Here is a 15,090-nt window from a genome sequence, read left to right as displayed (position 1 = left end):
AAGTGGAAAGGGGAAAGTCAAATTCTAACTAGTCATCAGTAGTAAATCTGTGATTGAGAAATAATTTGGTATAGAGGGCAAGGATGCCTCAGAAGGGAGTAAAGAGTCAAGGAGGAAGGTTGCCAAATACACGACTCCCTACTGTCTTACAGCAATCCAGGAATACCAGCAAGGCGCCTGGGTCCACATTTGGGCAGCAGTACTGGGAGAAGGCCTGGACTCAAGGATGGGCTGAGGTGTGACCACTCACAGGGCTGGTACTGGGTGTAGTGGTTAAAAAACATCTGTCAAGAGGCATCTTGTTTTAAAACCACTTATTGAAGTAGGATTCTGCTCACTGTATCATTCATTGATTACATACATACATTATATATATATATATATATATATATATATATATAAATTTTTTTTAAGCATGAACATGTGTTTTACATGCCTTGACAGATCAAATAAAAATTCCCCAACAGCAGTTTAAGCAGAATATCACTTACTATTGACTATTTTAAAAAATGTTTTATTTTCTTTTGAGTTGCACACTTAGGCTCTGAAAATAAAACTTCTGTTTAGTCTGAAAGAATAATACAATTCTTCTTCCATAAAATTCCATATTCTAATACTGATAATACTGATTGGGCATAGCATTTCTTCTCTCAGCGATGATAGATTAATTGCTGTAAAAGTGACAATGAATTATTTGCTTGGAATAAATTTAAGAGGATCAAGATACTATCTGTCAAATATTTTTAGGCAGATATTAAAAGATAGTATAAAATAGATCACTATTTATACTCCAAGAAGGTAACATACTGAGTGATTACTACCCACTGCTATTTAACACCTATTTACCTGGTTATGTTTTATGAAAAATTACAGTTTAAGAAACATCCAATATTTTAGAATGTTCTAGTCTGAAAAAAGATTTTGTACCAAACAATACCTGATTTTCTGACTGAAATTGTCCACTACTATAAAAGTGGTTCTAACATATTTTTAGCAGTGAGGTTCCAAAGTCAGCAGAACACTGTCTGCATCACTGCTTTCTCCTACACATAGGTCTTTACTGGCAAGAGGCAGGGTAGGAAGGATGACAGAAACATTTAAAAATTCTTCCTGGGTCTTCCTGGTTTAAGGTTAAATTTATTACATTTATCCATTGTGAATTACTGAGAAAAGGGCACATGTCTAGTTTGGGATGTTTCCCAAACGTACTTCTACATTAGTCAAAGCCACAAAAATAATATAAATAATTAAATATCCAGGCCATCAGTAACTGGCAACATATGAACAAAAATTCAGATGTGAAAGATGAATGAATCTTTCATAAAAAAAAAAAAATCTATTGAGACTGCATTAAAGCATTAAGAAAGATAAGGATACATGTAACTATAAAAGCTAACATGTAAATATGAACATCTTTATATCTGTAATACTCAAGTATGCACAACCATGCACTGAAACTTGACACAATTTGATTCTACTCAATATACGTTTTCAACACCTGCGGCATTATCTTAGAAACACTTCCACTGAGACATTATGAAAATATATTAGAAACATCAAAACAGAGACAACTCTCTTCGGTACCTCCATCACACATACAGACTTTACTAGAGTTGAGAGCTACATCAGAGAATTCTGTTAGAATTTCTCTATCTGTCCTTGTGTAGAATATCCAAAGAGAATATACTACCATCCTTCCCAAGAAGCAGAATACGATCAAATTTCTATGTAGTCACTGCAGAGATACAAGAAGAAAAGACTTATTTGCCATGGTAGAGTCCAGACCTCCACCCACCCTCCCACAACATGACCCAAAATGGTGAAAAAAAAGCTTATTTTCTACTGCAGTTGCCTAAGTATAACAGAGATAAAGTCCAGCATAACTGTGGATCCATCACTTACCCATCACTCTAAATTTGCGGCAGTCTGACTGTATGTCTACCACTGCTGGGCTACAAAGAGCAAACTGGCAAAGAGATGTAGACAATTTGCAAAGGGTTTGAAAATAAAAAAACTTCATTGCAGACAGTACAGAAATGTACATATGGGTACCTGCACATCAATCTTCCTTTTCCCCAGTCTCTACCTCTTAAATTCTTTATTTTCCTGTCCACAGAGAATGAATCAGAACACAGTAAAGCACAGGTATACAGCCTAAGTATGATCTATGAGGTAATGACTGTTCACAAAAGTCAAAACAAGTTGAGTAGATGGAGGTTTTTGAGCCCTTGAGAAAGCAAAAAATAAAGTCACGATACCCCAAACTCATTAACAATATACGAAGAGTAGATGCTGAAGTGATATTCCATTAAAAAACCCTAGACATTGCCTATCATAACTGAAAGGATTCTTCAGGAGAATGCTATAGCTACATATAACCTGTCACCTGTGTCTAGGTAAGAGTTTTACACTTAATTATTGTTATATGAACTGCAAATTTTACCCAGATATTGATAGTCTCTTAGAGTAACACTGGGTCTGTCGAAAACTAACAAAGGTTTGGCAGCTGATTGAGCTATCCCTGAATTCCTTCTGTATTTTATTTTACTTGACGTCCAAATAACATTTTTACAGAACTGTGCCCTGAGAAAAACCCTGTCCTAGTCTTCTCTTGTTCCAGGCTAACCACTGCTATCTAGATCTTCCAAAAGTACACCAGGAAATGAGATTACAAAGCACTGTGGTTCTGTTTGTTCTGTTTTACAGGGAGAAAAACATATTCAGTGACATATACATTTGTTTACAAATATGCTCTATGTAAGAGCAAGTATGTTAGGAGTAAAATTATGGGTTAGTATTTGCGAACAAATTTTATGATAATCCCTCCTTTCTCCAGGAGGCTGGTTTGCTCTCAGTGTTAATTACTGGAGAACATGTCTGCTCTTTGGAGAAGCAGTCTCTGAAACAGAACTTGCTTGAAAACAGAAATGTAATCTCTGACAGGTATGGTGGAGGTCCAGAGCCTGCTGGCATGGTGCAACTGAAACACAGCCCTAAAACTTCCACACTCAGCCTCATAAAACTAAGAGTTTACTGCAACAAACTTTATCAATTTCAGGGCAGAGCTCAGCAATTGTCAGTGTGCTTCACTGCATCCAGATAGTCCTGAAAGAATTTAGTTTTAAGGGCTATTTCACCCTTGAAAATTAAAATCAATCATCTTGATAGTTCTTATAAAAAAGCTACCATTGGTTCAGAAAAACAGCAGTAGTTTTTTGCTACAGGCATAGAAATTCCCCAACCACAGGAAGTATCTACCATTCTAAATGTCTTTTTCTTCTCATATTTACATTTTGTCAAGCAGGACAAATGAGTAACTCTTGTTTGTTATACAGTTGTGTATCTGAGTCCTCCAAACAGGGCACAGCAAAAGGACTGATACTTAGAAAGGAAATAAAGAGACCAGTCATATTCAAGCTATGCAGCATATCACTGTTGAATGAATATTCAGCTCATTCTTTCTAAAGCTTTTATCCAATATTTATTTACGCAAAGCTGCCATTGATTTCCCTAGGAGCTTTAGTTATAAAGAATAAGGATGAGATTCAGTGCTATTTTTAATTGAAACAAAAACAACTCTCCCCCTGAGGAAAAAAAAACAAAAACAAAAACAAAAAACCAACCCAAACAAACCAGTTACTAAAGATTGCCTATTCTTCTAAAAAAAAAAAAAAAAAAAAAGGGGGCAAGTAAATCTCACTATTATTACAAAACTACTGCAAACTAGACCACTGCAAAGCAGATAGGCTTCCTGTCATTGATTGGAAATTATACTGAGAGCCACAGTTTATTGGCTTGAAGCTTCCTAATCTAAATAACAGTCAGTCTGGATAGTAGAAAGGCTTTAAAGTTACCACAAAAGCACCAGGATATTTTTATTTTTATTTATTATTGTTTTATGAAAAGAAATGCTGTGGAGTTTTGGTATTTTTTTTCATAATAGAGTCTCTTTCACTCTATGCTTCCTTTAGAAGAAACAGAACCCCTACAGTTTTGACAAATGTAGGGTTAAAATGGAGCTTTAACATGGTTTATCAAAGGGGTGGAAAGATCAGACTGTCTCAGGTGGATAGAACAGCCAGTTTCAGCTTATTTAATTTAATGAGATTGCACTTTACCAGAACATCGCATATGGTCAAAATACCTATTTCACACTTTCAGGAATGAAAGACAATCTCACTGGAAGGACATTTCCAGCTCCTCACTTAGTCCCTATGTTTTGTCTAGCTCTAGCAATGGCAGCAGCATTAACCCCTGGGAAATCAAGGAGAACCTTTGTTACCAAACACAGGAAAGGGAGACTCAGGGAGTCTTAACAGCAAATATGAATGAGTTGCCAGGTATAGCTGGTGATTTCTGTACAAAATAATCAATACAGATTGGTATCCTTTTTTCTAACACTTATTTACAGTAGGATATTTTGACAAAACTGGATCCCATCTCATCTAGTGCAAATGTCTACAAAGCATACAGATTACCTATTTACTTGGTCAAAATCAGTAGTGAGAGTCAAATGGCAATACTTAACTATTTACTTGGTCAAAATCAGTAGTGAGAGGCAAATGGCAATACTTCAAATCCTGCAAATCCTCTTTGAATGTGATTTCTTCCTTCCATCTTTGTCATAACTTCACGTAAGATACACTTTTTTTCTTTCATATGATTAAAAAGGGACTTAGGTAGCTCAGATGCAAATATCTAAATTTCAAAATTCTAATTTCATAGAGATAAATCCCAATTTTCCTGTCTCTGCGGAAGACAGAAGTTAATCATATGTCTCAAAAGTAAGTAATATTTACAATAAAAGGAACAAGGAAATTCTCCCTTCTCCTGCTAAAATGTATAATTTTATTTCTAATTCCAAAAGTCTTTGAGCTTCAAATGGGTATTTTCTTATTAGTATCCCATCTAACACATCATCTAACTTCTACCATAATTAGTAATACTGAAGAAACCAACTTTGCCTATTCCCTTAAATTTTTCAGATAATTATAGAATATCCATATTGAGCACATCCAGTCTAATGTAACTCAGGATGCAGCAGAATGCTGCAGGTAAACTACACCAGTGTTTTGGGCTCCCTGTACGCAACTTGGTTTGTCTAGAACATCATTTTTATAGTGCATGTTCCCCTCGAATGGTTTTACTCTTGCTGTCTTGCTGAAAACCTCTGCTCCAGGCCTTCTTTAATAACAAGATATTCTGTTTTCTCTCCAGGTGAGGTTATATGGCATCTGAGTAATAGTATTTTTTGTACCCTGTTTAACGGTGTATTTTATGAGACTTTTTTTTGTTCTTCAGAGTTTTCTATAAAGTTATTTTTTCACAATAACTCAGAACAGATCAAGCAAAAAAAATTATAAAATCTTATTTTTAGAAACAACTAAAGTTTTGAAAACACTTTCTACTTAGATTTAGAAGAGGACAGAGGAACACTTGAAAAAAGATTTTCTTCAGCTGTTGGGTGAAAAAAAATTATATTAAGTAATAAAAATAAATTCAAATATTCCAACATGCGGTTTCTAATCTACTTTTTCCTCAAGACTCCATATGCAAATATTTTAATTGCTCAAATAATATCATAGAAACAAACAGGCACTCTAACAGTAAGGAACAAGCAATAACTTATTCTTGAACACAACTAAATAACAAGATCTACTTAATGAAAAGTTATTAGACCCATTACCCAGCTGGACAGATTTTCTAACCACACTTTTTCTCTATCCTTTGAGACTTAAGGCCCTAGAGGCACTTTTCTTTACTTCCTTATTTAGTTAGTATGATATTTAAATAATAATTCTGTTGTTCTTAATTTTAATCTACTTAAAATGAAGTTTCCAGGATTTCAATCACTTTTCAAATAATTGCACTAAAAATGGTCATTAAGTAGATTATGGACAGTATAGCTATTACCTCAGGTCCACACAATATTTTGGTTCCTAAAAAACAGCATACCAATTTGTAGTAAACACTTAAAACTTTCTTTTGAAAAGCAAAGTAATTGGACACCAATCCTCCACTGTGTTTGACAGATTTAACTCAAGGTTACTGATCTCAACTTCAGATGGTAATAGATGACCTACAGAGTATTCTATATTCTACAGAGTATAACATTAGCCTGTAATGGGATACTCGCACATATATAAAACACAAACATAAGGCAAATAAGTAAGAATGATTAAATACAGAGATACAAAACATTGCAGAGGTAAAATTTCAGCAAACCACATCTGGTTAAACTCTAACAGTAAAGATGCATCACTTTTTACAAACAAATAGAGCAAAACATTTTAGTCTTGACAGCATGCTGTTTCTCCTATGTTTTATGTTATTTCTCAAATTTAGAAAGACAGTCCTAGTTATAATGATATTTATCTAATATGTATCAGCATACTGAGAGAGACACCTCTTCTTCAATTTTTAATCTAGAAGTCACACATAGGCTCTGACTGCCAAAATTAAAAGTTACAAAGAAATTTTATACTTAAGAACTACCAGATCAATTTAACAAAACACTTAACAGCGCAAAATAAAAGAAATTGTACAGAAACTCGTAATAATCAATGTTTTCTCTATGTTTTCACTATTTCACTACGTTTTCCTCTTCATAAAACAACTGAAAACTCAGAGAAAAAAGCAAATTTTATCTTTTTAACTTCAGAAACATCTTAAAAATAATGTATACTTCTGGAGTTAGTGACAGACACAGACATGATTAATTTTAGTACTTGTTATTTCTTCACTGTTTTTAAAAAATTGCCTGGAGTGTTCTAGGAAGGAAAGCCCTTTGAATTAGTGATGGCTCTCACAGCTCCCACCTCTGTTATCACCTTGTTAGTTGAGAGCAGCTAACATTAAACATTAAAAGTACTGAGAAGCAGTTCTAACTTCCCCACAATCCTGTGTGATACAGCACAATAAACTCTCAGATCTACAAGCAGCACAAAGGCACAGGTTTATCTTAGGGGGAAAGAAAAGAAATATTTGAAAGATGTAATGCTTCTTGACTGTTCAGTTGTTCTTTCATTTGCTTGTTTGGAGTGGGGAGGTAGCAGGATTAAGAAGGGATGGGGGCGATATTTGTCCTATTTTTTCTCAGCTAAACTTGTTAGAAGGTGAGATTGTTGAAGTTTTTTCACAAGATGAATCAGTAGACAGAGTACTGGCAAGTATATCATATGAGATATTGTGCTGATTTTGGCCGCGGTAGAGTTAATTTCCTTCACAGTGGCTGGTATGGGGCTGTGTTTTGGGCTTGTGCTGAACACAAGGTTGATAATATAATTTTTTTTTTTTTTGTTATTGCTGAGCGGGGCTCAAACAGAAGAAAAATCTTTTCTGCTTTTTGCACTGCCTCAATGGAAAGGAAGTTAAGAAAGCATGGAAGGCTGGGAGGAGACACTGCCAGGAGAGGTGACCCAAAGTGATACCCCAGACTACATGGCAGCATGCTCAGCATATAAAACTGGGGGAAGGGGGAGGAAGGGGTGAGGCATTTGAAGTGGTGAGGTAACATCTGAAGTGATGGCATTTGTTTTCCGTAGACACTGTTATGTGTGATGGGGCTCTGCTCTCCTGCAGACGGCTGAACACCTACCTGCCCAAGGGAAGTGGAGGAAGCATTCCTTGTTTTACTTTGCTTGCGTATGTAACTTCTGCTTTTCCTATGCACAGAATTAGAGAATTTCACAACATTCTGAGTTGGAAAAGAGGATCATCAAGTTCAACTTTTCTCAATCCACAAGTTTTCTACCTTTTACCGTTCCTCATCTTTACCTGCTGGTGGGGGAATCACTGAGCAGCTATGTTGGGCTTAGTTGATGGCTGGGGTTAAAACAACACAGATCTATAAATACATGACAAACTATCAGTTTGTAGATTTTTTTCTAATGCAACACAAAAATGCCTGGAAAGGATATTAAACTTGAGCTTTGTTCCTCATATACAATACAATGACAGAAGCATGCATTATTTTGTGAGCCTTTGGCAAATTGTCTTAGTCAAAAGCTGTCTTTCTCACGGATGAACACAGATGTAGGCTTACGTACTCTTATGTAAGAAAGAAAGCAAGCAGAATGACCATGACTGAATATTTATGAAAACATGAAGAAGTTAGTGCTTCCTCCTGAACTTCTGACTGGCATTTGATCAAAATAAAGTATGTCCTAATCTACACAGCAAATGTAATAAATAATTAACATATATCCTACTGGATTTTCTGCTTCTGGTTGATTCTATCCTACTTTGACAACATCATTAATTGTCTCTCCAATCATGACTCCTCCAATCATGATGAAGTTTGCTCCATCCATCCTGCTGAGTGGGCTCAGGGACAAGTGTATTCATGGGAATACTAAAGCCTGGAGCAATGGGATGTAAATTGTTGATTACACTCAGTGTAATCAATCCAAGGCTTTTCTGTGAATTCTAAGCCTTTAAAGTCTAAAAAAAAAAAAAAAGATAGATTTTCCTTCTGGTATTAGTTTAGATTTGATGTTGATGCAAGTTTTTGATGTTACTATACAAACAAAATGTGAAATATATCAGAGATGTCTGTAATGTTTTATTCACGTAAATAATTGCCCAGAGATGGCCTGATCTCTCATGAGTTCTCCATTGCCCTCTCATAGCAGAGATAGATGATAATAAACAGAAAATAAATATTAATGAGGAAAAAAGAAAATTAAGGGGGGGACTACTTTCTCCTCCCCTCCAGTTCACATCAACTACAAACTAACAGTAAAAGAATTACATTTTAAATAAATTGGTTTTGATAAACAGCACTTTAGTATCATTTCAATGCGGTTCCATAAAATTGTCAGTTATTCTATGGAACTGTTTGGTACCAATAATTAACATCGGAATGGTAATAATTTCAAAATTGATATACAATGTTTTCCTTGTAGAAAGTAATCCCTTCCCAGCAGGTAATACTTGCACAATGACTTGCATCTGATGGTATAATCAAGGTATGTATTCACTCAGTCCTCTCTCTGAAAACTTCATTTGCATTAATAGTCATTCTCTGTCATCTTTAGAGAGGTCCTCTAATCTAGCACTAACAAGAAATTCCTGTTATGTAAAATAAAATCAACAGCAATCATAAGAGTAGTAGTAGTAGTAGCAGGAGTAGTAGGAGTAGTAGCAGTAGTAGTAGTAATAATAATAATAAATGCTTATGGGCTTATAGAAATTGTGATCATCACAGTACACGTGAAAATCTGAATTCATAAAAGCTTCTGTAAAACGGGAGATTTAACACAGAGAAGTAGATATGCAGAAGTGAGAATTTGCATGGAAACTCCCCAATTCCTTTTACTTTCATTCACTGCAACAATTTCCCTTAATAATTTTTAGTCACAGCTGACTTGATGTGTATAGCAGGTTCAATTATATTTTCTGCAACACTTCAGTTTTAGAGAGTTTAAAAAAAAAGCCCCCGCACTTACTGGAGTACCAGTTTCTGGCAGGTTCTCAAGTGATGATTTAGTAACTTGCTGATTTACAACAATAGAGCCCGTTACCAATAAAATAAAAATGTTTCATAGCTCCAGTGGAAAAAACTTATAGCAGTACTTTCCTTAATCTTTCATTTAAAACTCACACTTGACCTTATACAATTACTTACTAAGTCTGTGCACTTCAAACTTCTTTCAACTACAATGGAACTTCAGTTCTTTGGGAGGAAGAAGGCAGAGGAAAGCTCTAAGCAGCACAAGTACAGATAAAATATTAAAAATATTAAAATTTTTGATAAAAATATTAAAATATTTGGAATTTCAGCATCAATTATTACTTCTCTTTGTTGGAAGTGTCAGTGTTAATTTTCAGGGAAAAAAAAAACAAAATAAGACACTAGAAATAAAATTTCATATTTTAAATGAAAATTTATAATATTAAAATATTAAAAATATGTCTGTTAGCTCCCGACAACCTAAGAACTTCAAAGTCATTTTACTCAAAAGATGAATATTGCAATTTCTTTAGGACAGAAATAATTTGAAACACATCAATTTTTGATCTAGGAAATTTTCTTTGGTCAACTCATTTGGTAATATTACCAATGACACTTCAAGATGAAATTTAAAGGTCTTTAATTTTGTCATTTCTTACTGGCTGCTGGCCTAAAAGGCAAAGTAAAACTTAAGTATTCAGGACCTATTACTACAGAAAAACCATAAAATTAAAATAGTAAAAATATATTAATATAGAGGAAAAATTAAAATCCCATCCTATTGTCTTTGATGGGTGGCAACCTACTGGAAAATCTAGCTATCAAAATTCATTCAAGACATTCAAACTTTACCTGGTTTTGTAAATGGGTTTTAAGTACATTAATGCCAAGAGTAGAAGCACCTACTGAAAAGGATTTCAATTCCTGGTTAACATCACAAGAAGAAAGGAGTAAACTAAGTTCAAGTAGGTAGGTAGTGGCTCCTTCATGGATCTACCATAATCAGTAACTATAAAAAGCCTTTCCTCCTAAGGTAATTTTTTTGAATTGTAACATGCTAACAAAATTCATACCATGATACTTCAGATGTAAACTGTCACTTCTAAAACAAACTACCTCTCCCACAGAAATTTTCACTTCCAAAACAATATATATATAAGGGGTTTTTTTTCCAGATTAAATATTGAAAATGAACAATTTTCATCAGGCTGGCCAAGTTCTCTCCATCTGTTAGTGTTCATTGTTTAATTTAAATAATTTATCTTTCCCATAATAATGATGTCTTGTCGGTAGCATGGGCAGAGTTCTTGTATTTTCAATTCAGATGAGTGTTTAGACATCCTTGTTAGGATTTATTCCTAAACAAAAATACTCTGCATTTATAAATAACAGCATATACATGAAAAAATCTGTTCATTCAATTCAAACATTTGACACAGGATTTTTCCCTGTTTTGAGATGTATCTGAGAAAGCCAGTAGTGAACGTATTTTATACTTGATTTGTTTCATCCTTCAGAATTCTATATTGGAAAGAAGCTTGAGCCTCTTCCTCAAACCTTGCTTCCTAAATTGTAAGAGTGACCTCTAGTGCTTTACTGCTTTGTTGTGTGCTGCAAGTCTTTTTTTGCAATGGTTTTAATATGCCTCCCTGTAAGCAACTGATTTAGTTTCGTGCACAGTGCCAAATGCTATTAATGTGCAATTCAATTATCATGGTCTTGTGAAAATGGATGTATTCATAAACTGTACAATGCAGAATGATGAAGAGAATTAAAGCTGTGACTGGATTGCAGCAGAGTGTTTAACATGAGGAACTTAGTATTCATGTTTAGGGCTACACTATGCACTTGAGTATCAAATGAGATATCATTACTGAATGACAGCACAAGATCATTCTGGTGCTGCAATGTGAATGTCTGGCTCATGGGAGCATGTTTAGTTTACAAACCATCCATATGCAAAACCCTAGGCTATAGATCCATTGAGCACTTCAAACTTCTCAGCCATTGCTCAAATGTTTCCAGGGAGCTGTCCCCTACCACTGGGATGTAAGGTTATTCCTGAACATTCCTCATTGCTTTGCATGCACTTTCTTCCCATAGAATCATTACTTCAGCCCTTCCCATTTCTGTGATGCACAACCAGTGCCTTAACAGGAAGGGGAGAAAATATGTTCAGGTCAGGTTATGAGCATCTGGCATTTAGGCTACTGCACTACCACGGAACATAAAATTAAATCCTTCAGCTTGTTGAAGCTGAATCAAATGGAGCAAGAATAACTCAGTTCTATTACTGAATTATAAAAGCCCTGAAAATTGATTACTTAATAAGTTTTTTCTTTTTTAATTTAAGGTAATTAACCTAATTCAATACTGGAAACAGAGATTTTTCAGATACACACATATATATATATATCCTGTATGTGTGTGTATCTATCTAGCTGCATATCTATCTATCTATCTATCTATCTATCTATCTATCTATCTATATATATATATATATGATTTGCCTCTTAGAGAGCAGATTGTCCTTAAAACTGTAATCATGGTCTTTATTTTGGGATACCACTCCACTGGCAAACTCATTAAAAAAAAAAACAAAAACAAAACAAACTTTCTATTGTAACTGTTATCATTCTCTTCTGTAGTCATGCATGAACAATACTCCCTAAGCAATCAATGCAGAAACCTTAAAGTCTTGCTAGCCATATTTTTCCTTGTTACATTTCTACTGCTTTGAACTGCACTGTGATTGCCATTCAAGCTGAGTGCCAGCTTAATCCAGGATATGCAGACACCAGCTTTCAAAATTTTCAAATGCTAAAATCCACTACACAATAGAAACACTGAACAATAGAAGTCTGCCAGTAACTTCCATGTAAGACAAAATTCCTTGGAAAATACTGCACTTCAAAAGAGAAAACAAAAATGAAAATACAGCTGAACATGCATCCCTTAGCAAAACGCTGCTTCCAGATACTCTTATACAGTAAGCTTTATTAATAACATTCTGTACATAGACTCATGACAAAAATCTATAGAAGAGTTTTAGAAAATTTTCAGGCTAGCAGCTTCATGACATGATTTCAAAGCACATATGTTTATCTCAAAAATTATATTTATTCCAAATGCAAAAAAAAAAAAAAATTTCATCCCAGAAGTTTTCAACACACTCTGGATTGAGTTTTAAATCATATGCAATACTTACATTTATTCCCTGCCACTGCCATGTGCTGGCGATGAACAGACAGGAGAAAGAGCAGTTTCAAGAAGATTTCAGTGACAGAATCCATGTTCACAATCATTGAGGCACCCAAAAGAACCAGAGTATTCGGAAACAGCTGTGCTGTACTTCAGTCCTGCTCCTGCCTCCTTTCCACCGCCTCTCTCCGCCTCTTCTCGCAGAGCTTCCCAGGGGCCAGGCACCTCAGCCAAACGCGCTCCGCATCTCCTGGCACACGCACGCACACCTCCGGATCTGCTTCTCAGTCTCGCAGCAGCAAGCCCCGAGGTGCAGCAGCGAGGCCCTCCCCCGCTGGCACGGAGGCACAGGGGGCTGCACCGGCAGCGGGCTCGGCACGCCGCTGCTGCCGGCAGCCCGCGCGGCGCGGCGCTGGACACCCCTGGCGGCGGCACCGGGCGGCCCCGGGGGGCGGCGCCGGGCGGGAGCGAGCGCCGCCGGCCGCGCTCTGCCCGCCCTGCCTGCGCTGCCCGCGCTGCCTGCGCCTGGGCGCCGCTGGCTCTGCCTGCTGAGCAGCCTTTCCCGGCGTAGTAATTTTTCTTCCTTTTTATTTTTTTAATTTTTTTTTCTTTTTTTACACTTTCCGCTGCAAAAGCTTTGCGAGTTCTGCTCTGTTAAAGGAAAGCGATTTGCCTGTAGGAGAGAGCCTAAGCCTGCGAGTAAAATGAGCAGCCTGTCTTTACATCAGGAGTGAATGATTGACTGCCCCTCAGGAAGCGGCACCACCACTGTCCCTGGAGGGCTTTATCGCTATTAATGCTGGCATTAAAGAATTACATTCTCAACTCCTAAGAGTAAACACCTAAACATAATATAAATGTATGATTGCCCCTGTCTTTCCCCAAATACTTTAGCCCCTACCACATAAAGCATTTTGCTTCCTATGCTTTCACAAAGCTCTCTTTAAACCCTCCTATTGCTTGTGTTTGGGAAATAGCTTCATTTGATAAAGGGCTTCAGAGGAATTTTAAGTCATTGTACTCAAACTATACCTTAAAATTGTATGGTTTTGGTTTGGGGTTTTGTTAGGTTTTCTGTTTGTTTGTTTATTTGGGGGGTTTTTGCAAAACAGGCTGAGCTACTGTAGATGCTAACTCTAGCGACATTATTTCTCAAGTGTGAGAAACTGCGTAATAACCGCGTAATAACAGCGTATTAGCAAACTCACGACATTACTGAGGGTAAAAGCTGCATTAAAGGACCACATCAATGGCCCCATCACCGCTGCTTCTGCAGTGCTTGCATTATATGAACTGCCTGTGTTCTTGCAGAAATTACTATGACAATACGAGACTGTATGCCTGGTGAGGTATATAAAAAGCAGACTTAGCATTTGTATATTCAGCCCAGTGGCCCAAACTTCATCTTCCTCCTTCATGTGAGCTATCTAGCAGCTCCTATACACCAATAGGATTTTTCATCCTAAGTGATACTGCTGTGTGTGGGTTAGACGCTAGGTACAATGTCGCTGACTGCTCTCTCTTCCATGTTGCAGAGACTACAGAATTTTCTGCAAATTGCTATGTAGAACTGTTCGGTGTCAAGAACAACTGTGGGATAGAGACAGAATTAAGCTCCCGTAGCTTCTGAATTTTTGTTGATTATTTAAATCATTTTCCTCACCTCTTGAAGGATACTCTTATTCATCTACATAAGTAAGAGTAAAATGTGTTCTGGTTTCATGCTACCAAAGCCAAACTGTGTTAGGTGTTACAAAAGCTTATTTCAGCTCACCCAAAACAACTAAAATAAAAAACTTGAAAAGCAGGTTTTTGTTCCATCCTTTTAAAAATCAGCATGATTGAGTCAAAGAGACCTATTTCTAAATTGCTATATTGGGTAGAAAGTTTCAAGTGAAGTCAATAATCTGTTATGCAGCTGGCCTTCCACTTCTCCATGTCAACTTTTATTTGAACAAAAAGGCATGAAGAAACTGTATTAAAGATTATGTGAATCATAACCTGCCTTCCAACTCTCCTAAATCAACCTTTAAATTCTACATTCTGTTTCCAGAGTTTAGTACAACCATAGAGTCACTGTCCAGAAGCTGGATTCCTTTGCTATATAGTTCCTTGAGTTAATGTTGACCTTCTAACTAAATTAATAGGAGCATAAAAATGTTCCATGTGCTGCATCCCATCCCTAAAGAATATCCCATGAGATGGTCCTTGACTCTGCAGTTAGACAAAATTTCATGCTTAAAAATAGGACAAATATCACATAAAATCTTGGCAAGGACTTTCAATGTAATGATGTTCTTTAGGATTAGCTCTAAGATCCCCAGGGCTTTGAATCAGAAAGAATTATTATTCTGGTAATGTAATGCAAATTCAGTAAAAAGGCCAATGCCATTGTGGGTAAATATTTGTCTTATAAAATAGCTTACAGTCACCAA

At 36.2% G+C, this 15,090-nt stretch overlaps 1 protein-coding gene across 1 annotated transcript in view; it reads right to left on the bottom strand.

Annotated features, from left to right (window-relative positions):
- CNTNAP4 (contactin associated protein family member 4) overlaps positions 1 to 12,900 on the bottom strand; it is a 203,137-nt gene extending 190,237 nt beyond the window's left edge. The window contains exon 1 of the mRNA XM_059836635.1: positions 12,663 to 12,900. Coding sequence (XP_059692618.1) covers positions 12,663 to 12,759 — 97 coding nt within the window. The 5' untranslated portion in view covers positions 12,760 to 12,900. The remainder of the gene's footprint in view (positions 1 to 12,662) is intronic.
- Between the last annotated feature and the right edge of the window lie 2,190 nt (positions 12,901 to 15,090).

Source organism: Haemorhous mexicanus, chromosome Z (genome assembly GCF_027477595.1).
Source record: "Haemorhous mexicanus isolate bHaeMex1 chromosome Z, bHaeMex1.pri, whole genome shotgun sequence".
Lineage (NCBI taxonomy): Eukaryota > Metazoa > Chordata > Aves > Passeriformes > Fringillidae > Haemorhous > Haemorhous mexicanus.
This window is presented reverse-complemented; position numbering and strand designations above follow the sequence as displayed.